The sequence below is a fragment of the Lactuca virosa genome, chromosome 9 (genome assembly GCF_052849685.1).
Source record: "Lactuca virosa cultivar CGN04683 chromosome 9, Lactuca_virosa_CGN04683_v6, whole genome shotgun sequence".
NCBI classification, from domain to species: Eukaryota; Viridiplantae; Streptophyta; class Magnoliopsida; order Asterales; family Asteraceae; genus Lactuca; species Lactuca virosa.
The window spans coordinates 156046507-156072966 of NC_136434.1; the positions used below are offsets into that span (position 1 = coordinate 156046507).

General features: G+C 38.2%; 1 protein-coding gene and 1 long non-coding RNA gene across 15 annotated transcripts; both read right to left on the reverse strand.

The window, feature by feature from the left end:
- Window positions 1–5862: 5862 nt before the first annotated feature.
- LOC145141218 (uncharacterized) lies at window positions 5863–10250 on the reverse strand. Of its 14 annotated transcripts, none has more exons than XR_013722512.1 (11): window positions 9786–10250; window positions 9637–9683; window positions 9428–9510; window positions 8885–9127; window positions 8649–8770; window positions 8460–8578; window positions 8260–8375; window positions 8145–8166; window positions 8008–8073; window positions 7386–7518; window positions 5863–6829 (listed from the first exon to the last, which is right to left on the reverse strand). It is a non-coding gene; the product is annotated as an uncharacterized LOC145141218 (long non-coding RNA). The 14 variants fall into 14 exon arrangements; XR_013722510.1 differs by having other exon boundaries at window positions 5863–6002; window positions 6774–6829; window positions 7446–7518; window positions 8008–8166; XR_013722509.1 differs by having other exon boundaries at window positions 5863–6213; window positions 6774–6829; window positions 7446–7518; window positions 8008–8166.
- Window positions 10251–21344: 11094 nt separating this feature from the next.
- LOC145138101 (tRNA synthetase class II (D, K and N) family protein) lies at window positions 21345–24830 on the reverse strand. Its single transcript, XM_079072248.1, has 14 exons — window positions 24336–24830; window positions 24119–24262; window positions 23924–24033; window positions 23730–23841; window positions 23565–23636; window positions 23259–23471; window positions 23048–23170; window positions 22760–22955; window positions 22493–22680; window positions 22329–22400; window positions 22074–22172; window positions 21877–21957; window positions 21735–21792; window positions 21345–21628 (listed from the first exon to the last, which is right to left on the reverse strand). Exons 1-14 carry the CDS (start codon window positions 24714–24716, stop codon window positions 21459–21461), a joined length of 2019 nt encoding a protein of 672 aa, XP_078928374.1. The 5' UTR covers window positions 24717–24830; the 3' UTR covers window positions 21345–21458.
- Between the last annotated feature and the right edge of the window lie 1630 nt (window positions 24831–26460).

Consider the following 26460-nt stretch of genomic DNA (forward strand, 5'->3'; position numbering starts at 1 on the left):
ACAGGAGATTCATTCAAAACTTCTCCAAAACAGCAAAGCCACTTACCTCGCTTACACAAAAGGGCGTACCCTTCGAATGGACGGACAAACAAGAAGCTGCATTCCGAGCTCTGAAGCAAGCACTCTGCAGTGCGTCGGTGCTATCACTACCAGAGGGAACAGAAGACTTTATAGTTTACTATGATGCGTCAAATCAGGGTTTAGGCTGCGTACTCATGCAGCGTGGAAAGGTGATAGCTTACGCGTCCCGGCAACTAAAGACGCATGAGGTGAATTACACCACCCATGATCTGGAACTGGGAGCAGTGGTCTTCGCCCTGAAGATTTGGAGGCACTACCTTTACGGTACCAAGTGCACCATCTTCACCGACCACAAGAGTCTCCAGCACATCTTAACCTAACCCCTCTCCTCGAGCCTCCGTGTCTACGGCTTACAGTCGGTTCGCACCAGGTATCTTGGCTTACAACATATAGCAGGGCCACTTCAACCTATCCCGCCACCATATGGCTATCCCATGTAAGATGTTGTAAAAAAAACTAAAGAAATCATTTATAAGTACTGAATGAGTACAAAAACAAAAATGACTTATTTTGCAACAAAAAAAATATTAAGGATTAAATGTGTACAAAAATATTAAGGACTAAATGTGTACAAAGTGAGAAATATATTACCATATTAAGTCATTTTTACCCGCTAACCTGGAGTAGCCGGTCATAAGGACTAAATGTGTACAGTTTAACAAGTTGAAGGAGTAAATGTGGACAAAAAAAAAAGTCAGTGACTAAATGTGTACAAATCAAAAAATATATTACCTTTTAAGTCATTATCCCTTGCTTATATTCTCTTTTGTTTTAAGGGTTTTTCAAACTTTGAGTAAGTAATGATTTTTGTTGTTTACTTGTATGAAGCACAAAGAGTTTCAATGACAATTTTCATGAATGAAAGAATGATAAAATTCTAAAAGACAAAAGTGTTAGTTTTTTGTATGTTTAACTTTGGAAAATGGTAAAATTTGACAATTTTAAGATATTTATTGTTAATTACTAGTGATTTGACGCTTTTAAGATATTAGTTGTTTGTGATTTAAGTTAATTATCTTATATCTTATGTTTTTTTTAATTATAAGTAATATGTTTGAACTCTTAACTGCGGTTAAAAACCACACAAAATAACCGCACCAAATTCATGCGGTTAATAACCGAACCACAAAAAAACAAAATCGCATTGCAAAAATAACCACATCAAGCAGTTTTGAAAATGGATGAACCGTATTTGCGGTTAGTGGTGAGGTTTTGATCAATAACCCTGTTGAACCGCACTACGCTCACCCCACGTATAAATATCACCGAGAACTAATTTCACATATCCGTACGTATACTATAATTTAAAATGAAAAATAGAAGTGTCGTATGTTCTTTAAAATATATTTTATACATTGGATGATGAAAACATATATTAAAGATTACGATTCTTTGTTTCTATATTGATTTTTAACAAAAATGACAATAACATACTTTAGGTGAAATTTCGTAAAAACTACTTTTTAAAACTTTTTTTGTTCAATTATCTTAATTTTATTCTAATTGAAGCAATAAGACTTTAAATTATTTTTAGATCACCGTAAGACCGATCGGAGCGTACCCTTAAGGCACCCTGGTGATGTGTCACCGTGGTGCAGGCCCGATCATAAGATTTTGGAGGCCCTGTGTAAATTAAGTGTGCATACCTTTTTTGTAAAATATTATTCAGAAAATTTCTAACCGCTAAAGACAAAGAATCCACAACTTTAACAAACATAATTTGTATTGTTAACAATATAAATGAGATTTGTAATATCAAATTATACTTTAATTAACATAATATTATTTTCTTCTAAATTTTGTAGTAATATAATATTAAAGAAAGTTCTCAATCGGAGATCCCTTACGATTGGAGGTCTCGTGTGACCGCACGCCCGCACAACCCCAGGGTTGCCACTGTCGTGGTGGTGTGGCGAACACAACACCGACCAAGGAGTTGGGACTGCAGTAAGGTCACCGCACGAGAGAGTTTTATGGCACCATTTTTTTTTTTGAATATTGCTCTTTTAACCGTTTTTAACAGACTTATTTATAAAAATTTGTTTTTCCCTCTACTATAAATAAACATTCCCACTTCTCATTTTAAAACACAAAACAAGCAACAAATACTTCTATATACTTTTGATTCATAATTTCAAAAGGTTTTCATCGTCATCCATTTCGTCAGATATTTTGGCGTTGCGGGAAACGGAATTTATCGGGGACGTTATGCGAACAACACTCAGTTTTCAAGTAACTTATTAATTAGTTTTTATCAAAAATTATTATTTAGCAACCATCAGCTATTAGCTAACTTTTCAACTAATCTGCTAAATATAACATAACTGAAAGTTAGTTGTTAATTTATAAAAATAATGTTTGAAAAACATTAGCTAATAAAAATGATGTTTGGTAAAAATAGTTGTGAAATGTAAAATGACATAATATGACATGTATAAGAACGGATTTTTTTATAATTAATATAATGTATATTTTGAAAAATTTTAAAAAGTTTCATGAGCTCTTTGAAAAACTAGTTTTAGTATCTTTTTAAAAATCTAGCTTATAAGTTATTTTTTGGTTCGCCAAACATGACAATCTACAAAAGTGCGAAAAATAAGATGCCTTATAAAGTATAAACTAGCTGTGGTATGTCAAGCAATGTCTTATGTGTGGCCCTCGAAGACCATCATGCGTTCATCTTATGGGTGGCTTCAAGGACCATCTCAAAAAGTATGATAAGTATTGTTTATGGGAGCCCTATCAAAATCCCATATATATAGTTTATGCAACCTTCGTCCTGATTCTCTCAGCTACATTTTCTTTGACTGTACCTACCTCTCCTATGTCTTGCATTATATGAAACCCAAAATGAATCTTAGTAATGCTCTTAACAAGTAGATTGACATCATTTACACATTCAAGCAAACCACAAAAATTAAGACCATTTGGTCCATTATTCGCAGATTAGTGCTTGCAGACGTGGTCTACCACCTATAGATCAAAAGAAAAACACGATCTTCAAGAATATGAGAATACCCTACGAAACGATGGTCAAGACTACAAGTGATTATGTTTATTTGAGACTCATAATCTTGACTCTTGAAACCCCCACAAATGTCTCAAAGGCCAAGATCATTCATAATTGACTTTGCTACATCCGGCCCTCTACTATTATATGAGAGATGTATTGACCTTAATGATCATAAAAAAAACTTGTATTACACAATGATACATTAGTTTGAAAGCTTAGAAATAACCACGTTAATTGAAATCTGACAATTTCAAATAAGAAAAAGTATTATTCCCATGCAGTTAATTTTGTTGTCATTTCGAAAAGAAATTGATTTTTGAAAAGTTTTTACTGGTTTTGTGCCACTTTTATTGACATAAAGTAGTTCAAAATTTCCGAACAAGTCTAAAAAAATTCGAAGCCTTTTAAGGTGATAAGACATTTTCAAAAAAAAACATATAATAGTAAAAGGGTGTTATGTGTGAGCGGTATTATTTGTGATATAGTATTCGTTCATGCAACTTCGCATGTATTTTCATAATTTGAAGAAAGAAAATGAAGGCACCGTAACATACATTAAGACAGACACACAAATTAGGTTTGAGATATTTTTTGTTATGATCGGTCGTATGGGAAGATTCATATTTATTACATTGTATACGTCATACGCATATCATATAATTTTAATGGAAGTCATATCATTTGTAGATCCGAACGCTTGTTACAAGCTTGTAGATGTAGGCAGTTGCAATGCACTGGTTTATCTTGTGGTCATATGATCATTTTTTTGTATTTCCTTAAATAATTTGCATTGTCACTCTTAGACTACGTTACGGTTCACCATAAAGCGGTAGAATAATGTGTATCGTGAGACAATTAATACTTTACCAGACCCCTCTAAATGGGAAGAGTTTGATGAGGTAATAAGTGTTAGACCATCGCTTATATTCAAACAACAAGTTGACGAACCTAAAGAACACTATTGTATAACTTTGCAAGCTGAGGGTCCAATACTAAAAGATTACAATATATGCCAACAATAGGGCCATACTCCTCTAAATGCTCAGCTCGTATACCATCTTCGTATACCATCTGAAGATCCGCATCATCAAAGTCATGGGTCTGAAGTAAGGGAATTAAGGGTAAGAGTAAGGCTAAGTCTAGCGTTATGGACAGCAATTCACAAACCTAAATAGAAGCCTATTATTATACGTTCAATTTGAATGAATGAATGTAATAACAACATATTAAGTTATTTTATTGAATTATTCATTGTGTTATATATGAAATTGTACTATTGTCTAACTAGTTCTGTTTTATGTAAGATTTCGAACTACTTCTTGTTAAATTTGTGAAATCCTTCTTAGATTCTCGAACTAGTTCTTGGTAAGATTTCGAGCTATTTGTTTGCAAAACTTTCAAACTAATTCTTGATAAGATTTTCGAACTACTTGTATTTTTGAACTAGGTAAAATTTTCTAACTAATCTAGTTTTTTAAGATTTTCAAACTATTTAGAGTATAATTTTTAACTGCTTTTTGGATTTTCTAACTAATCATTTGATTTAGTATTTCGAAAAATAGATAAATTACGGAATTTATTTTTTTCATCGTGATTATTTTCTAAAATTCTATTTCACATTGACATTATGTAAAATAATGTAAGCAATAATAGTCCTTGACGATCAATATTTATTTTTAATATTATCTAATATATATATATATATATATATATATATATATATATATATATATACACACTAGATGAGAGACTCATATATTACATTGGTTAATCTATATATATATATATATATATATATATATATATATATATATATATAATGTCAAAATATTTGAGAACTTTGAACTTATAAGAAAATAAGAAAAATAATGAATTATTATAATGAAAATGTTTTTATCTTTTTAATTTAAACAAATAACTTAAATAAATAAACAAAAGAAACTAATGAGCTTTAATTTTGAAAATTTTGAAATGAAAAGGTAAGTTGATTAATAAAATTGGTATTCATTTATTACTATATTGCAATTATTACATTAAAAGTGGAATTTAATAAAATAGAAAAACGCATAAAACACACACACACACATATATATATATATATATATATATATATATATATATATATATATATATATATATATATATATATATATATCATTAACGTGAATAAGAACATATTCTTTCTTTCAAATTTCTAAAATCAAAGCAATAAAAAAAATTGTGTACCTCTATTCACAGTAATTCCTACATAGACAAATTAACCATTTAAAATAGGACATGCCTTGTTTTTGCGGTTAATGTTGGGGCTAGGTTTGGGCTTGCCCTAATATAGACGTGCCCCCACATCAACTTTTTCAGTACCACAACAGTTACTGCCACAATAAGTACCACTACAAGTACCATCTCCTTAAATTTACACCAAGTTTTTACAGTGGACCCAAATTAATATAGGAAAATGGTGCTAAATATAAGTAATATCAAAATTCAATTTACCTTTTCACTCCAATTTAAAGAGTAAAAAAAAAAAAAAAAAAACCACAATTACTCTTCAAGCAACAAAAAAGATTCACTTCAATGGGGGCATTAATGATATGTGATTTGATGGAGTTAGACCTCAATTTAATCGGTGGAGCTATAGAATTGTAGATTAAATGTTAGTAGTTATGAAACTAGCGTTTATAAATTTAATAATTAATAATAATAGATATAACTAGTAAGGTTGCCCATGTTTCGCATGGGTTGGAAGGGTTATTGTTAGAGATGCAAAATATTATAAGTTTCACAATCATTTTCATGAAACTTTTCAGCTTTATAGACCATTTTTTGACGACAAAAGTACATTGCTACCTCACAAATGTAGCATAAACTATGTCTATTTCTTGATGCATCCATTTATACCAAATTGCCCCTACAATAAAACAATACAATGTCGTAATAGAAAGTAATGAAAGTAGGGTGACATAGAACACAAATAAATATAAGTATGTTATTATTTTTTGCATTAATGTAATTTCAGAGCCAATATATATGTGTAACCTGTACTGATGCATGATTTCCCTTCGACTGTATGCTTCAATGGTTGTTCGTTTCGACAAACTCATAATAGTTAAGACCAAGTGCTAACCCAAAAAGAAAATACATTTAAACCATTTAACCAATTCTATGAATATGAAATTATTTAATGATAAGTGCATTCATTCCATATATGATCATCAACTCTTTCGACTTTAAAAAACATTTTCCTAATTATACCATTGTATTTTTAACTTTATACTTGGAGATTGATTGTAGAAATAACAGCTTACTTCCAGTTACATGTTCATTATAACAATTTACTTTCACGTCATTTCTTATCATGGCATTGTACTAAAAAAAAGTACCCAATTAGAACATTATACGCACATTTCTTTTTTATAAAGAGACTGTTAGTCAATGAATATACCTAATTATAGAAGTGAATATCAAGAGACTGTTCTTATTAGGAAATTATAATTTGCAAAATCTATTAATCATAGCATAATCGGACAGCTCATGACCAATCTCTATTGTATGAAAAATATATCCAGGCTTTATTATGAAAATTAAGAATAAAAAACCTCTAACTTATATCATCGGCGGTAAGAAAAGAAAAAGATGGGTAAGATTTAATGATTGAGAGCGGACGAGCATATTACTTTACCTAGATATGGAGAGATGTAAGAAGTTAAAATGCAAAATTAACAGCACGTGAGAGAGCTGCATAAAAAATGCAGGATCATGTGTTACACATAACAGTTAACCACAAATGCACACAGCTAAAATTAATAAAACTGAAATAAATTGATTAAACATAAAGTAATTAAACAAATCAAGTCTTTATTACGGAAACATGGAGTAATGCTTAACAAAAAAAATGGAATATGCGACAAACACCAAACCATACTACTATTTTTTGAACTATGACCATTATGACCAATATGCCCCTGCACTGTTAAACAAAGATATGATGATTATAAACAAAAACTAACTTACCCCTGCATACAGAAACAACTAACAGACACATACACAGACAATTTGAAATTTTTTGTAAGAAAGTAACCGAAAAAGCAGGAGTTAATTGGCAGGAACCATTTATGTTGTCTTATTAAATAAACCACATGGATGAAAATGGCCAGTTTCGATATTTTGGACATCCCTTTAAAAATGATCAATATTAGGTTCTTCATATTTCATAAGTCTTAAGGACTTTTACCTTACCTATATATAAAAAAACTTATATAATATCCGAAACAGGGAGAGATAAATAAAGTACCAAAATACCCTCATTGTCCTTCAAAAACATTCTGCGAATAATGGATTCAGAAAAACAAACCATTGAAAGTGGGATTGGACATGGCAAAAATAGCAGGTTTAGTGGGATCCGAGTCTAGCATGGCTCTAAGCACCTGAATATAGAATAGAACAACAAAAAAAATAGAGTCATGAGTGAACACAACAAAAACAAATTTAGAAGTTTCACAATACTTTTAAAAGGAAAAAACAAATACTTATTTGCAATAAAATTATCTTTTACATTTAGGTAATAGATATCTTAGGACACTGTAAAAATATTTGTATAAAATTAAGAGCAAATCACAGAAAAACAATTTTAGTTTGAATGATTTTACGGTTTAGGGAGTTAACAATTTATTTTTTTCATTCAAACTATAAAAGTTTCAAATATTTCTTTCGAATTATTTATTTTAACATGATAAAACGTGACATGCTAAAATGGTTAATTTGGAATATTACCAATAAAAACTGATATATAATGTGTCAAAATATAATATTAGTTGTGAAACGACAAAATTTCCCAAAATATAATGGTATTTTGTGCAATCTAGCCTAAAATTAATAAAAATTTATACTTCCTAAACAAAAAAGAAAGTACATACATGCCCATTGAAAACACCTCCAACTCTAGATGAACCAAGAGGAACATGAGGTTTGCATTTTTTCACCTGCAAAACACCATGAATTTGTCATCCCCAAATATGCTTAGCGAATACTGCACCTGCTGAGACAATACAACCTCTGTCCTTTGTGATCAAACCCTGAATCCAAAAAAAATTTAAAAGTCTATATCCATAATAGCAAGATACCAACAACCATTACACAACTTTACATGTAAAAAAAGTAAGAAATACCGCTAGGCCATGTTTGATTCTTCATTCTTCACTGGTGTCAATATCTCTTCAACCTCAACTAATATTTCCTCATTTTTCTGACCCTTCACAACTTCCATAGCAGCTGCAACATTATCCTGCCCATTATCAAAAAAATAAAACAATCAGAAACCAATTATTACCTACAATTTTACCCCATAAATCCTAAAATCATATCAAACCTGTTGAACAGATTTCATCCCCACAAAATATGTTCATTACACAAACTGTATTTCATGGATAATTTCGATATATCCTTTCCCTTCTTTTTACAAAAATCAGCAGCTTTACGACATGCATCCTGAAATCAAACCCAAAAAGATTCAAAAACAAAAAGAATCCAATTTGATTCATATTAATATATGATATACCTTGAGTTCAGATGAAGCTGGAGGGCTGTTTTCGGTAATAAGTCCCATTGATAAAGGGGAAGCACTGATAACACCAACGATCATGGCTTTTAGATACGGAAGTAGATCTTCCAATGTTGTGTCTTTGATTCCATAATGACAATATGGAAGGATTATAAACAAATGAAAAAACTAGTTGAAAATATAAACAAACAAAAGAAATAATGGGAAAAAATGAAAACTTACATTAAACTCACCATATGTGAAGTTGCTGCATGAAACGCATACCCTTTCTCTCCTTTATATTTTATAGTGACCAAGCTAGAATTTCTTTAAGCTTCGACTCCATTTCTTTAAGTTTCCGGTTACGGTAACTGCTTGTAGCCTGTTCCTGTGATCCCCACGTGCCAGCATTTATGCCACCATTGTATGCTGATGGCTCCTCCATTAGTTTGTCCATTGTGTCCATTTGCTGAACTGTTGTTGTTGTTGTGGGGAATCTGTCCCATAAAGAAATTAAAGCAATAAGTCTAATAAAAAGCAACTTATGCTGATTTTCAGTATGCAATTTTGATATATAATTGGAGCTAGCTTATACTTTTTGTAGTAGTATCTAAACACGCGTTGATGTATTTCTCATCATAGAACAAAATAGGTATGGTCACCGTATATTATATAACGTCAAACAGGAATATGTAAACAACTATAAATTAGAAATAGAATCAGAAGTTGAAGAAAAAAGTTGGAAATTTTGATTCTTGATTTGTTCTTTCATCTCATATGTCAAGAATTGAACTTACCCATATCAGAAATGGAAGAAAAATGTTACAAAGATTGATTCTTGTTATTTTCTTGATGTTACTTTTCAAATCTTCTGTTGGACCTGTAAGAGACATTTCAACAAACATATGATGGGCATACCATAAAGCTAATAAAAAAATCATGGATTTGTAAAGGTCGTTATCTCAAGTCATAATCTGAAACTCCAACCTGAAACCGGAGTTAGTACCTTTTTGAAACTTCATCTATTATGCCTTTGGAACCCGTTCACAAAGCCTTGTAATGAATACAAACCATGAGCTGATAAATATCAAAATCCTTTCAAATGACTTATAAACAAATGACACAAAATGAAGATGGTATTGTTAAATAGCTTACCTGCTTGAAACAAAGGTGGGAGGAAGTTTAGCTGGTTTAAAAACTAATCGGTGACTTTCTCGCCATGTATCCGTTGGAATCGAACCGTTGCAGTGGCTTCTGTGTGCGATGTTTTCTCTCCTGTTGTATCCCACTTTCATTTGTGACATTTGAAAAGACACAAAAGAGACGACGACGTCTCCACCGCTAACCCTTGTCTTAGTGAATGGGGCTCCGTAGCAGCATGCAGGCGAAACGGACTCTGTTTGGCCTGCTATTAGCAAAGCCATAAGAAGGAGAAAGAAACGACAACCATGGCGATGAGGTGGTTCCCCTCTGTCACTGTCGGCAGCCCAAGGGACGACCTTTGATAAATCGACTTCTAGTGAGAAGTGGAGATCGATCCTAATGGAAATCGGAGTAGAAGTAGAAGAAGCAGTCGATAGGTGGAATAGCGAGGAAATATAGAGTGAGCGGTGGTGGTGGTGAAAGTTACGGGTACATATTTAATTTATTAAATGTCTTTTATAAAAAGCTACTCGGCGAGTAGTAGTCCTAACTCGTCGAGTAGATGTCAGGTTGGACGAGGGTTTTAAGTGATCTACTCGGCGAGTCCACGTCTGGATTCGACGAGTAGGCCAGTATGGAGGAAACCCTAATCTTTAGGGTTATACCCTATTTAAACGTCCTTATAGCCCCCATCCCAACCTCCAGCACCCTTAGAGCGTTCCCCCTCGAAACCCTAGCCTCCATTGGTGAGCTTGAGTGATTCCTTCTTGATTTTGAGTGTTTTGGTGTATTCTTGGAAGGGTAGAAGTGAAGGAAAGAGTGAAGGTGCAAAGGAGAAGAAGGAGATCCAGAAGCTAGCTTCCATTTGCTACTTCATCTGGTAATAAAGTCTCTACCTTGTTCATTTTCCTAGTAGATCTTCATATATGCTTGTTTAGCCACTTTTGGGACATTTCAAGGTCCAAACTCGAGATTTGAGCTCTCCTTAGGATGGAGACTATAGATCTAGTCATCATTGAGCTCCAGGAGCTCAAAGTAGCTGCCTTTATGCAAAGCAAGGCCTTGTTCCGAACCCTAGGTTCCCATTTCTAGCTTATTTTGGTGTTTTAGCTTCATACCTCTATGCATGTATGTAAAGTTGGCAACTTTACGTGTTATATTGGCCCTAGAAGCTCAAATCTATGAATTGGATGTACTGAAATCGATTAGAATCAACTGTTTAGTGAGGACATGCATAGGACTCGACGAGTTGTTCTTGGACTCGGCGAGTCGGAGCGCAAACCCTCCCGATTTCTCCGATTTTAGAGCTGTGAGTTGAATCAGCGGGTGGAAGAGGACTCAGTGACTAATAACAAGGATCTGGAAGTGGAGGGACTCGGCGAGTCCACGTCCCGACTCGGCGAGTCGAGTCGCGAGTTAGAGAAGTGTGAGTCCAGGAACTCGGCGAGTTCATAGTAGGACTCGGCGAGTAGAGTCAACCAGGAAGTTGACTTTGACCAGGAAGTTGACTTTGACCAGGGGTAAAATAGTCATTTTACCCTGAGATTAGTTATCAGTATTTGATTTAGTGTTTATGGGATTTGTAGCCGGGCAGTTCCGGAGCAGCAGTCAGACAGTCTCAGATTTAGCACCTCAGCAGCCAGCGTTACGAGGTGAGTTTTCCTTCCAGTAGGAACGGGTCTACGGCCACAATGCCGACCCGTTTAGTTAGCAGTAGTTCCGGACTTCGGTCTGATGCAGTAGTTCAGTGTCCTTGATGTCTTTGTGATTCGAGCATGTCTTTGTGTTATGTGTTCCGGACTTCGGTCCGATGCAGTATGCAGTATATGTGTTTATGCCAGTAGTTATGATTATGCTATGCTATGTTCAGTCAGTTCCGGGCTTCGGTCCGATGCAGAGGGCAAGGCCCTGGTTAGTTCCGGACTTCGGTCCGATGCAGTTTCCGGACTTCGGTCTGATGCAGAGGGCAAGGCCCTGGTTAGTTCCGGACTTCGGTCCGATGTAGAGGGAAAGGCCCTGGTTAGTTCTGGACTTCGGTCCGATGCAGTTTCTGGACTTCGGTCCGATGCAGAGGGCAAGGCCCTGGTTAGTTACCGGACTTCGGTCCGATGCAGTTACCGGACTTCGGTCTGATGCAGTGGGCGAGGCCCAGTAGTTGCTTTATATGTTATTGTATGGTATGTGGTAGTTTGGGGGAGCTCACTAAGCTTTGTGCTTACAGTTTCAGTTTTTGGTTTCAGGTACTTCCGCTAGTAAGGGGAAGAGCTCGGGATGATGGCATGACACACACCACAGCTCCAGTTTATCCTGGGAGTTTTATTCAGATATTTTGATATGTTTTGACATCAGTTGATTTGATAAACTTATTATGACATTTTGAGACACATGATCCATGGATTTATCTTTTAATATTTGATATGATGATTTAGTAAAGTTTTCAAACGAAAATTTTTGGGTTGTATTTTTGGGATGTTACAAGTTGGTATCAGAGCCTTGGTTTGAGGGATTCAGCCACACTTTCGGGTATGACTGGACTCAAATTAAGGAAATGGTGAAAGAATTTCAAAAGAAAAATGTTTTCGAAAGAATTTTTGAAAAAGAAACTTAAAAAGAAAAGAGTTTTGAGAAAAGGAAAAGGGTGTGGTGCATGCGATCAGCCGAGCTCAAGTAAGTACTCCCAAAATACCCATACAAGTTTATGTTATAATTATCAGTTCCAGTTTCAGTAGAACGACTTGCTAGAATAGGACTAAGAATCTAGGAGGATGCCTTATGTGCCTGTTATATGTGTTGCAGCTTATTGAGAATTGCATGCTAGTATTGAGTAGACAGCAGTAGGATAGCATGTTTAGGTTATGCCTGATAGTATGAGCTTAGCATTGTATGCTAGTACAGTTTCTTGTTATGAGGATAGAAGTGCTTGAGTAGTTTCCTGTGTCCGAATGCTGCTTGCTTCGTGCTTTGTAGGACTCGGAGTGATGGGAGTTAGCCATTAGGTGAATACGTCACGTCACATGTGATCAGGGTTGAATAATCTCAGAGTGATGGATTTGGCCCTATTGTGCAGCTCTTGTCTGAGTCTAACCGTTGTAGGACGAGTCTTTTACTCGAAGGATTATCTGAGCCTCGTCACATGTGATGGTATTCAGGTGATGGCTAATTAGCATTACAAGGAGGCCTTCAGCAGCTAAGGACTGGATTGGGTAGAGTCAGAGATTTCCCTAGGGCAAGCCTAGGATGAGAGTAGCAGAGATCAGTAGCAGTAGAAGTGACTTGGTGGAGTCGAGGCAGTACTTAAGGAAAGTACGGATAGATGTGGAAGGTAGTATGGGCCCGTACTACTGAAAGCAGAGGATCCGTACTTGAATCGAGGAAGGCTGAGATGAGACCAGGAAACTTGTAGTAGTAGTGATCCCTCGAGATATATCAGTGTTTTTGACGGTTGTCATGTTATGTTTTCAGAATGGTGGTTTTACGCCCTAGGCCAGCAGTCGGCAGTTCAGGAGCCGGCGAGGGATCAGGATCAGGCTCGGGGGCCGAGCATCTAGATGAGCAGACCAAGGAGTTTCTCTCTTCAGAGATTACTCGCATCATACTTGAGCAGACTCCTGTGATCTTTGGTTCGATCAAGGAGGGTATTTTAGAGCTAATGGACGAGAGGTTGAGCACTTTTCGTGTTGAGGTGGCGGCTATGATGGGGTCACGCACACTCACCTTCAGGGAGTTCCGGGCTTGTGGAGCTCCAGATTACCATGGGGCGCGGGATCCCATTGCGAGTACCAGGTGGTTGGCGGATGTCGCCAATGCATTCCGCACCAGCAGATGTCCCGAGGGGGAAAAGGTCAAACTAACATCCTGTCTCCTGAAGGACAGGGCACGAGATTGGTGGGAGGAGATTGGGCATGTTATCGGAGATGACGCAGCTATTGATGCGATGACCTGGGCTGATTTTTCTACCAGGTTCAGAGCCGAGTTTGCACCGGTTATTGAGGTGCAGCAGTTAGCCAGGGAGTTTCAGGATCTCACCCAGACTTCAGAGACAGTGGCAGAGATTACCGCCAAGTTCAGGGAGAGGGCTCTTCTCGTTCCTCAGTACGCAGCTGATGAGGAAATGAAGAAGGCCCGTTATCATGAGATGTTGCGGAGTGATATCCGCCAGTTTGTGAGCCGGTCCAGCTGTAAAACGCTGGATGATATGATTGCGAGGGATCGAGAGAGAGAGAGAGAGAGATAGACCTGGATATGGAGAGGAAGAGGAAGCCAGAGGTAGCTTCAGGTACAGGGAGTTCGGGCAAAAAGCCCAAGGTATCAGATCACAGATCTAGAGGACAGCAGAGCCACGGTCGGTGTGGCAAGTGTGGGAGATTGCACGATGAGGCGTGCAAGGCAGGGAGTGCCGGTTGCTACAAGTGCGGTTGGACCGGACATATGAGCAAGGATTGTACAGCTACCACCACCACCACAGCATCTGATATGATTTGCTTCCATTGCAATCAAATGGAACATAAAAAGTCCCAGTGTCCGAGTTTGGCAGCAGCAGGGAAGGTGTCAGCACCTGCCCCTGCAACATTGAGGATTACAGACGGCCGTCAGGGCCGGAGTGAGACGCCAATGGTGAAGAGTAGAGTTTTTCAGATGACAGCAGAGGAGGCGCGAGCGACTCCTGATGTGGTGACGGGTATGTATTTTCCTCTTATCTCTTTATTGATATTGATTATTTCTTATGAGTGTATGTTTGCATATATAGGGTCGTTCCTAGTGAACGACATTTCAGCTACAATATTGTTTGATTCGGGGGCTACCCGATCATTTGTTTCACTTGCGCTTAGCAAGAGGTTTAGCAGAGCTCCGGGGGAGCTGGAATGTCCACCCGAGGTGGAGATAGCAGACGACAGGACCGCCAGGGTCGCAAGAGTGCATAAGGGGTGTTCGCTTCGGTTATTCGATGAACAGTTTTCAGTAGACTTGGTTCCTATCCCTCTGCGAGGGAATAAGGTTATAGTGGGTATGGATTGGCTGAGCCCCAATGGGGCAGTGATTGATTGTGAGCTGCAGTTAGTGAGGATTCGCACTCCCAGTGGAGGAGAGTTAGTGATTCAGGGCGAGAGGCCACAGCGCGGACCAATTCTGTGTTCAGCAGCGAGAGCGAGGCGCTACGTTCAGCAGGGTTGCGCAGGGTACATCGCCTATGTCTTAGATGCCCGGGATAAGGGTAAGGCGACAGTTGGCGATGTGCCAGTAATACGAGAGTACCCGGACGTATTCCCAGAGGATTTGTCTGGAATACCTCCGGAGAGACAGGTCGAGTTTCAGATTGACCTGGTCCCGGGTGCGGCTCCGATAGCCAAAGCACCGTATCGGCTGGCTCCTCCAGAGATGCAGGAGTTGTCTACGCAGCTGCAGGAGCTGCTAAACAAGGGTTTCATCAGGCTGAGTAGTTCACCATGGGGAGCCCCGATCTTGTTCGTGAGGAAGAAAGATGGATCGCACCGTATGTGCATAGATTATCGGGAGCTGAACAAGGTGACGGTGAAGAACCGTTACCCGCTCCCGAGGATAGATGATTTGTTTGACCAGCTTCAGGGAGCATCTTGGTTCTCCAAGATTGATCTACGGTCAGGATATCACCAGATGCAGTTCAAGGATGAGGATGTGCAGAAGACTGCTTTTAGGACCCGCTATGGTCATTATGAGTTTGTGGTGATGCCGTTCGGACTCACCAACGCTCCAGCCGCGTTCATGGATCTCATGAACCGCGTATGCGGATCGATGCTGGATCGGTCTGTGATAGTGTTCATTGATGACATCTTGGTTTATTCCAAGACTCAGGAGCAGCATGAGGAGCACCTGAGAGAGGTGCTAGAGACGCTGAGGAGGGAGAAACTTTTCGCAAAGTTCTCCAAGTGCGAGTTCTGGTTGTGAGAGGTGCAGTTCCTTGGACACCTCGTCAACCAGAAGGGCATACTAGTAGATCCGGCCAAGATAGAGGCCGTGATGCAGTGGGAGGTCCCGAGGTCTCCAACTGAGATTCGGAGCTTCCTAGGATTAGCAGGGTACTATAGGAGATTCATTCAGGATTTCTCCAAGATAGCAGTTCCACTCACCCGACTGACCAAGAAGTCGGTGGTGTTCCGCTGGGGGCCTGAGCAGCAGGCAGCATTTGAGACCCTCAGACAGAGGTTGTGCGAGGCGCCAATCCTTACCCCGCCAGAGGGAGTAGAGGATTTTGTAGTTTACTGTGATGCTTCGATCACAGGTATGGGAGTAGTGTTGATGCAGCGAGGGCATGTGATAGCTTATGCCTCTAGACAGTTGAAGCCTCACGAGGCTAACTATCCGACACACGATTTAGAGCTGGGGGCAGTGGTGTTTGCCCTCAAGATTTGGAGACATTACCTCTATGGGGTCCGCTGTATCATTTACACGGATCACAAGAGTTTGAGGTACCTCATGGATCAGCCGAATCTGAAGATGAGGCAGCGCCGATGGTTGGACGTGGTAAAGGATTACGACTGTGAGATCCTTTATCATCCGGGCAAGGCCAACGTAGTGGCCGACGCCCTGAGCCGCAAGGCGGTAGCAGCCCCGATCAGGGATATATGTCTGAGGATGACAGTGATTACTCCATTATTGGAGTAGATCAGAGAGGCATAGGTTGAGGGCCTGAAGGAGGAGAGGCAGAAGTGTGAGAGGATTGTGGGTCGAGTAGCTTCCTTTGACTATGACAGTCGAGGATTGTTGACCCTTCATGGGAGAGTATGGGTACCGTACTGGGGCGGAGTACGGCAGGTACTGATGGATGAGGCCCACAAGTCTCGGTTCTCCATTCACCCAGGGGCGACGAAGATGTACAGAGATCTTCGACCCGATTATTGGTGGCCCTGCATGAAGCGGGACATAGCTTGGTATGTGGAGAGATGCTTGACCTGCAGGAAGGTCAAGGCGGAGCATCAGAGACCCCACGACAAGATGCAGCCGTTAGACATTCCTGTTTGGAAATGGGAGGATATCACTATGGATTTCGTCACTAAGCTTCCCAGGACCACACGTGGAGTTGATTCGATTTGGGTCATAGTGGATCGGCTGACCAAGAGCACACATTTCATACCGATTCAGGAGAGCATATCGGCCGAGAAGCTAGCCGATATTTATGTGCGCAAGGTAGTGGCACGACATGGAGTGCCTGTATCAGTAGTATCAGATCGAGACGTCCGGTTCACTTCCAGGTTTTGGAAGCGGTTTCATGACGAGATGGGGACTCGTCTTCACTTCAGCACCGCTTTCCACCCTCAGACGGACGGGCAGAGCGAGAGGACGATTCAGACTCTCGAAGACATGCTGCGGGCATGTGTTCTAGATTTTGGTGGCAGTTGGGATACGTATCTTCCATTAGCGGAATTTTCGTATAACAACAGTTACCACGCCAGTATTGACCGCCCTCCTTTCGAGATGCTTTATGGGAGGAAGTGTAGGACCCCGATTTGTTGGGGCGAGGTCGGTCAGAGGGTTATCGGGAGCACTGAGGTGGTGCTCAAGACCACAGAGTTGATCCAACAGGTCCGTAGCAGACTGCAGACTGCGCAGAGTCGGCATAAGAGTTACGCCGACAGGAGGCGTTCGGACTTGGAGTTTCAGGTGGGCGATATGGTCCTCTTGAAAGTGTCACCCTGGAAGGGTGTTATTAGATTTCGGAAGAGGGGCAAGCTGGGCCCCAGATTCATTGGTCTATTTAGGGTTTTGACCCGGGTGGGTCGGGTTGCTTATCGGTTAGATCTTCCAGCAGAGCTCTACCAGATCCACAACACGTTCCATGTTTCTCAGTTGCGGAAGTGCTTAGTGGATGCTTCGGCAGTGGTACCCCTGGAGGACATTCAGGTTGACGATAGCCTGAACTATATCGAGAGACCAGTGGCGATTCTAGATCGCAAGGTGAAAAAGCTGAGGAACAAGTCAGTAGAGTTAGTTAAGGTGCAGTGGCAGCACCGCAAGGGTTCGGAGTGGACGTGGGAGCCCGAGGAAAAGATGAGGGAGCACTACCCAGAGTTGTTTCCAGAGACAACAGACTTCGAGGACGAAGTCTAAGATAAGTGGGGGAGAATTGTAACGCCCAGTTCCTGGTACGTATTTAATTTATTAAATGTCTTTTATAAAGAGCTACTCGGCGAGTAGTAGCCCTAACTCGTCGAGTAGATGCCAGGTTGGACGCGGGTTTTAAGTGATCTACTCGGCGAGTCCACGCCTGGACTCGACGAGTAGGCCAGTCTGGAGGAAACCCTAATCTTTAGGGTTATACCCTATTTAAACGTCCTTATAGCCCCCATCCCAACGTCCAGCACCCTTAGAGAGTTCCCCCTCGAAACCCTAGCCTCCATTGGTGAGCTTGAGTGATTCCTTCTTGATTTTGAGTGTTTTGGTGTATTCTTGGAAGGGTAGAAGTGAAGGAAAGAGTGAAGGTGCAAAGGAGAAGAAGGAGATCCAGAAGCTTGCTTCCATTTGCTACTTCATCTGGTAATAAAGTCTCTACCTTGTTCATTTTCCTAGTAGATCTTCATATATGCTTGTTTAGCCACTTTTGGGACATTTCAAGGTCCAAACTCGAGATTTGAGCTCTCCTTAGGATGGAGACTATAGATCTGGTCATCATTGAGCTCCAGGAGCTCAAAGTAGCTGCCTTTATGCAAAGCAAGGCCTTGTTCCAAACCCTAGGTTCCCATTTCTAGCTTATTTTGGTGTTTTAGCTTCATACCTCTATGCATGTACGTAAAGTTGGCAACTTTACGTGTTATATTGGCCCTAGAAGCTCAGATCTATGAATTGGATGCACTGAAATCGATTAGAATCAACTGTTGAGTGAGGACATGCATAAGACTCGACGAGTTGTTCTTGGACTCGGCGAGTCGGAGCGCAAACCCTCCCGATTTCTCCAATTTTAGAGTTGTGAGTTGAATCAGCGGGTGGAAGAGGACTCAGTGAGTTAGAACAAGGATCTGGAAGTGGAGGGACTCGGCGAGTCCACGTCCCGACTCGGCGATTCGAGTCGCGAGTTAGAGAAGTGTGAGTCCAGGAACTCGGCGAGTTCATAGTAGGACTCGACGAGTAGAGTCAACCAGGAAGTTGACTTTGACCAGGAAGTTGACTTTGACCAGGGGTAAAATAGTCATTTTACCTTGAGATTAGTTATCAGTATTTGATTTAGTGTTTATGGGATTTGTAGCCGGGCAGTTCCGGAGCAGCAGTCAGACAGTCTTAGATTTAGCACCTCAGCAGCCAGCGTTACGAGGTGAGTTTTCCTTCCAGTAGGAACGGGTCTACGGCCACAATGCCGACCCGTTTAGTTAGCAGTAGTTCCGGACTTCGGTCTAATGCAGTAGTTCAGTGTGCTTGATGTCTTTGTGATTTGAGCATGTCTTTGTGTTATGTGTTCCGGACTTCAGTCCGATGCAGTATGCAGTATATGTGTTTATGCCAGTAGTTATGATTATGCTATGTTATGTTCAGTCAGTTCCGGACTTCGGTCCGATGCAGAGGGCAAGGCCCTGGTTAGTTCTGGACTTCGATCCGATGTAGTTTCCGGACTTCGGTCCGATGCAGAGGGCAAGGCCCTGGTTAGTTCCGGACTTCGGTCCGATGCAGTTTCCGGACTTCGGTCTGATGCAGAGGGCAAGGCCCTGGTTAGTTCCGGACTTCGGTCCGATGCAGTTACCGGACTTCGGTCCGAGTGGGCGAGGCCCAGTAGTTGCTTTATATGTTATTGTATGGTATGTGGTAGTTTGGGGGAGCTCACTAAGCTTTGTGCTTACAGTTTCAGTTTTTGGTTTCAGGTACTTTCGCTAGTAAGGGGAAGAGCTCGGGATGATGGCATGGCACACACCACAGCTCCAGTTTATCCTGGGAGTTTTATTCAGATATTTTGATATGTTTTGACATCAGTTGATTTGATAAACTTATTATGACATTTTGAGACACATGATCCATGGATTTATCTTTTAATATTTGATATGATGATTTAGTAAAGTTTTCAAACGAAAATTTTTGGGTTGTATTTTTGGGATGTTACAGAAGTGGCACATAAAGAAAAATACAGGAACCTAAAGAGAATCTAAGTTGAAGGACGAAAATAGACAAATGTTTGGTACATTTACTGTTCCTTTCATTCAGAACTTTAATATTATATATATAATAATGGACTTTTCTTTTATTTCTTTGGCAATCAAAAGTCATTGAGGACCTACGTGCAATATTTTAATATTTGGAATTAATTATCTATCTATAAGAATAAAAATTTCCACAATAATTGTTCGAGGCCTTACCCATCCCTATAGATGACCATAGTTGAAAATAATTACATATAGATGGATTAATGAGTACTTTAGGAAGTGTTTGGATAAATAGTTTTTAGCTTATTAGATTATTGTTTATTTGCTTATTGCGGCGGAAATAAACACTTTTTTAAAATGTGTTTGGATTAGTTTATTGCTGTGGAAATAAACAATAAACAATAAGCATTTTAAGTGTTTGGCAAACAAAACAGCTTATATGAGTAAAATGACCAATAAGCAATAAGCAATAAGCATTCCCCCAATTGCTTATTAAAATCAGCTTATTTTGCTTATTCCTACCGCAATAAGCTGATTTTTAAAGACTCCTATCCAAACACTTAAATTTGCTTATTGCGGTGGGATTAAGCAATAAGCAACCTATTTTTTCCTTATCCAAACACCCCCTTAGTAGTAAATTAGATTTGTCGTTAAAAAAATAATAATAAAAATAAAACAAGTGTCAATAAAGAGGGTGGGGGATTAAAAATACTAATAGTAGTATGCGAGTTGAAAAAAGGAATATATATAATAGTATAACTAAGGTACTAAAGATAAAATAAATAATTAAGACATACTACTTTAGTACCCTAAATTTAAGTGTCCACTGCTTGCTCATTAATATCTAGGATTACCCGTTAACTCTTTCATGTCTATCTAGGATTACCTGTTAACTCTTTCATGTCTGACCTCAAACTATCTTTATATTTCATCCTCGCTGCATCAAACATAACAAACTCCACTCTCTTTATCGTACATGTCAGTTGCCTCATTTGGACATATCAAACCATTTTAATCTTCATTTCACCATAACATCCTCATTTCTGTAACTCTCGGTTTCCTCTCATGGTTTCTTTATCGGCCAATATTCGAATTCATACAACAAAACCGACCTAACTGCTACCATTCAATTTCAAACCGTCTTTTGGTATAAAAAGCACAACAGTCACCCTCCATTTTATCTTACACACACATTTTACCCCCTTATCATTACCCTATCTATTAAATTTGCAAAAAGATATTTCCTTATATCTATGTTAATATTGTAGCGATTTTCTTTCCAACATCACCTTCCAAATATCCAATGTAACATTCAACTACATCCGTATCTCTTAAAGGTTGTTAAAATCTCGATTTTGATCTTAAGATCTTACGATTTTAAGATCCTACAACTCAAAAACGATCTCGATCTCACTATGTTATTCATTGAGTTATCTTGTGCATCGATCATATCTTTGTCCAAAAGATACCAAAATGAGTAACAAATTTTTTATTCGTAAATAAACATCGATCTCAAGTTTCGATTCACATGACTACTACAAACCAAAAAAATTGCATTTTCCAAAAAAAGATCAAAAATTGCATATGTCTATTGCACATGATAAGAAAGATCTTTAAGTTGTTGAGGATCAACTTCTGAAGGGGAACGCGTAAGAGCACATTGAGCAGTTGTGGTTTTAGGGAAAGCGATCACATCCCTAATTGAACTACTCCCACTCAATAACATCACCAACCGATCCAACCCATAAGCAATTCCTCCTAAAAAAGATACCATTCAACTTTCATCAAAATCCAAATTCCCACAAAAAAAAAAAAAAAAAAAAAAAAGTCAAACATTTGACTCATTAGTTAAACATTTTCTTACCATGTGGAGGAGCACCCATGTCCAAAGCCTCAAGAAGATACCCAAATTTGGCTTCAGCCTAAAAATTCATAAACCACATTAGTATTATTAGAATTTAGAAGCAAAAACAAATGGGAATTTTTTTTTTTTTGTATCTACTCACTTGTTCAGGGGAAATGCCAATGATCTCAAAAACCTTTTGTTGGACATCGCGTCTATATATTCTCAAACTTCCTCCACCAATCTAAATGGATCCACATGGAAAAAGTCAAAAAGAAAATCTTTTTGAAGAAATTATGGTCAAAATGGATTATGAAAAAGTCAACTCAAAGAACATAATAATAATAATAATAAATATACCTCGACACCATTGTAGACCATGTCATAAGCCAAGGCACGAGCAGAAGCAAGATCCTCCATGTCTTCAGGGTTCGGAGCAGTAAATGGATGATGAAGTGCCTGCAAAAGTCAAGGGGCAAAAATGGTCATTTTGTCTCAATCGGACTGTTTATGCTAACTCTTTACATATATAAGAAACAGTGCTCATTAAGTCAATTAAGTCAAAAAGAAACATTTATTTTGAAAAAGTCAACACTTGGTCAACATAGTACAAACCTCAAGCCTCTCCTCGGATTCATTCCATTCAAACATTGGAAAATCCGTTACCCATAAGATCGAATGCTTCGTCTGCACATCATACAAAAATAAAATTAAGCATTTAATATAAAAAAAAAATATGAAGGAAAAAAAAAGTCAAACATTTCTGAATAAGAACTCACATGGTCAACCAAGCCCAACAAATTGGCTACATACATTCTTAACCGGTCAAGGGTTTTGTTGACCGATGAAGTGGGACCCACTGCAAACAAAATAAGGTCACCGGGACCCGCCTCGCATCTTTTCAAAAACAAATCTTTCTTTGTGGGATCCAAACTTGATGTCAAAGCAGGAACCCCTTCAAGTTTACCTGGATTTACAATTTGCACCCTTTGTCAACATATTTGCACAAAAGCATTGAAATTTAAAGATTTTGTGTTGTTTATTACCATCTTCCATTATCTTCAAGAAAGGCAAACCCTTTGCCCCAGATTTGATTGCTTCACTTAAAATTTCACCTTTTTTGAGGGTAGTATTGGAAAAAGACTTTGCACCTGAAGGTACACATAACACTTTGATGATTCCTCCATTACTCAAGACATTTGAGAAGACTTTGAAGGAGGAATCTGAGAAAATATCGGATACCTGCAATTACAGCAATAACAATAAAAAGGGTTGAATCTTTTTTTTTTCAAAAGAAAAAAAAGAAAGTTTGTAATATGAATAGAAAGATTTACATCTTTGAGTTCAAGGGCAAAACGGGTATCTGGCCTATCTGAACCATATCGACTCATTGCTTCTGCATATGTAAGCCTTGGGAATGGATTTGGTAACTCAACACCTTTGATATCTAGAAAAACCTGCAAAATGGAAAGAGTTTATAGAAAAAGAAAAGAAAATTGTTTAGGGCTAAAACAGTAAAAAAGAATGAATGTGTTTAACTTTAACCTTTCGAATCAAATCTTCATTGAGGCTTAGCATGTTTTCAAGAGGAGTGAAAGCCAATTCCATATCTAATTGTGTGAATTCAGGTTGTCTATCTGCCCTTAAATCTTCATCCCTAAAACATTTTGCTATTTGATAGTATTTATCAAAACCAGACACCATTAGCATCTGTTTGAAGAGTTGTGGACTTTGAGGCAAAGCATAGAATGTTCCTGGCTTCATAAAGTGAATCAGAAAACAATTTTCATCTTTTTCTTTTTTGTAATGTAAAACTAAAAAGCATGCAGAATGTTAAAAGAAATATAATACCTGAACTCTTGATGGAACTAAATAATCACGAGCACCTTCAGGAGTTGATCTAGAGAGTATTGGAGTCTCAATCTACCTTACACCCATGAAAAATTAAGGATCAAAACAAAGAAAAAGATGAAGAACATGTAAAAGAAACAAAATGTTGTTAATTTAAAGACATACATTCACAAAACCATGATCATCTTCTAGATATCTTGTTATGAGCTTCACCACTTTATGCCTCAACATTATGTTGGAACTCACTTCTGGTCGACGTAAATCAAGACAACGATATCTACAAAGTGGATCTTAATTCTTTTAAATACATTGTTATTCATCGTATTTAGCTTTATTAAAGATAGAAGAGTAAAACCTACTTCAGGCGAATTTCCTCTTTGATAGAATCTTTGGCATCGTCTGAACTAGTAACCAAGAATGGCAACTTAGCTTTCACAGCATTCAAGACTTGGACTTGCTCAGCAGTGACCTAAAGTGTAGATGTAATTACGAGTTTACAACATGGAGATATGAAGATATTGGGATTGAAGAGGCTAATTTGCAAATGATCTAACCTCAATCATGCCAGTCTTCATGTTTTTGTTAACCGATTCACTTGGTCGGGGTCGAACAACACCTTCTATAGCAACAACATACTCAAGTCTCAAGTCATTCACGATAGAATGAGCATCCGGGAATTCATTAGGAAGTGTTGTGACCTGATTTTCAACAAATTTAAGCATCATTCATAGTTCGAATCAAGGAAATGCATCAAATGAATGAAAAATGAACCTGAACGATTCCAGAATGGTCCCTGAGATTAACGAAAGTGAGCCCACCATGACCCCGATGAAGTGCGACCCATCCACACAATCTAACCCGTCTACCCACATCATTTTCGGATAATTCGCCGCATAGTCCGTTCCGACTGACCCATTCAAGAGTGGCGGTTTCGTGAATCGATCCAGGTACAGACTGCCGTCGTTGTTCCTTGGTGGTTGTGGGGGGATTACTCACAACCGGTTCAATTGTAGAAGCAGACACAGAAGAGAAGGATTTTGTTACAAGGGGTTTGAGAAATATGCGATTGATGCGAAACAGTGGGAGGGATTGAGTTGAGAGGTGTCTGGATCGAATTGCTATGTCGGGTAAGACCCGGAGAATCATGGACATCGTTTTGCAGTGGGGGAGGGGGAAGGGCTTATCTATTGTACAGAGAAGACGAGAGGGTTTTATAGGTTGCAACTTACTTTCAGAACGATCCCAAAGATTGAAAACCACTCAATTGATGCCCGTTATGTCTCTTACGGTGTTTATTAGTTTGTGACTTTGTGTCGATAACAAAGAGTTTTTTTTTTTTTTTTTTTTTTGAATTAATTAATAGTAATTTTAGGTGAAAAAACTCATAAATATTTAAAAGTCATGAATATTTTTTTGAATTAATTAATAGTAATTTTAGGTGAAAAAACTCATAAATATTTAAAATTCATGAATAAGTGACTTTACAAAAACTCAATTTTGAAGGTAGTAAAAAGTTTCCAAAAACATTTTTTTATTTATTAAAACAATCTTATTGTTTTTTTGAAAAACTAACAAGTGAATAAGTACTTCTCAAATTCAATCCTAAAACACCCTCAAGCAACTCCAATGGACCATCATTGGTATGAAAACCAACTCCAACTGTATTTTGTTTCCATCATCGAAATAATATTCCTAAATACTACAGGTTGTTTGTTTACTTTTTAAGGTTCCATTATGAGATTGGATTATGAGTTGGTCAGATTTAAAGTGTTCGTAATCTTTGTCCCTTATAGTTCAACTGGCATATGAAATACCAACAATAAAACATATCTTAATGGAAAATGGACACCCTTTTCCCCTTGCCTCCTTTCTCTTTGAATTACATTTGCTTCCTCTTTGCCCTAAGAACATCGACCCACATCCGGTTGACGGTGAGTTTCCTATAATCCTCTCTTTTCCTGTAACTAGGGCTTTTACTTGTAAAAAATAAGTTCGTCGTCAATAAAACTTGTGATTTATGTAGATGTGTGTGTATTTGTTCATTTGTTATCATGATGTCTCGTGACGTTTGAAATTTGATTTGTGTGTGAATGTTTGTGTGTTTATCTTCCATTACAAAGGCTTGTGTGTTTCTTTTGCTTTTGCTAAAAAGAAAATGCAATTTAAGATGGGTTATGGGTGATAATAAATTGATTTTTTTAACAACATGATGAATTTGATTGTTTTAGAGTTCAATTGTCAAATTAAATGATTTTGGTACCGAGATACGTATTGTTGGAAAGAATGTTCAAAGTCATTTACAATTGATAATATTTCTAATAATAACAAGGTCATTTAGGTTGCCCTTATGACCAATTTGAGGAATTAAAAGAAAATGAATTAAGGAAAAAATAATTTATTGAATTATTTTGTTTAATAAATAATTAGCAACTATTTTGGAAGTAATTGCGAATTAATTAATTCGAGGGTTAAATATTAATTAGTTAAAAGTTAACTAATTAGAATATTCCAGAATCCCCAAGGGATAATGAGGAATTTCGTAGCGTCTCAATTTCAAAATAAAATTTTGTTTTTAAAAACATATTGTCAGGAAGACATATTCAAGGCAAAACCCTTTATTAGTAAACCGAAATTCAAAATCAAAGCTATAAGAAAGACAATGCGGAAGCTCGAATTATAAAATTGTTGATGTGTGTACAATCCTGCCTTCGCACTCCGATAAGTACCTGAAAAATATTTAAATCCACAACTGGAAACCAAAACTTAGTGAGTTCCTCCAAAATACGACACACAACAATACATATACAATGCATGCACACAAGGCCTACTGTACAAGGCTGGACCGCCATCTGAGCCTTCAACATTAAGTTGGATCGTTCCCAAGCCATAAACATTA

Excerpts from the sequence above, each read along its gene's own strand:
- LOC145138101 (XM_079072248.1), bottom strand. The coding sequence starts at position 24,716 with ATGTCCATGATTCTCCGGGTCTTACCCGACATAGCAATTCGATCCAGA. Across the intron at positions 21,958-22,073 it reads TGGTCTACAATGGTGTCGAG|ATTGGTGGAGGAAGTTTGAG; the intron begins GTATATTTATTA and ends GGATCCATTTAG. Across the intron at positions 21,629-21,734 it reads CATGGGTGCTCCTCCACATG|GAGGAATTGCTTATGGGTTG; the intron begins GTAAGAAAATGT and ends TATCTTTTTTAG.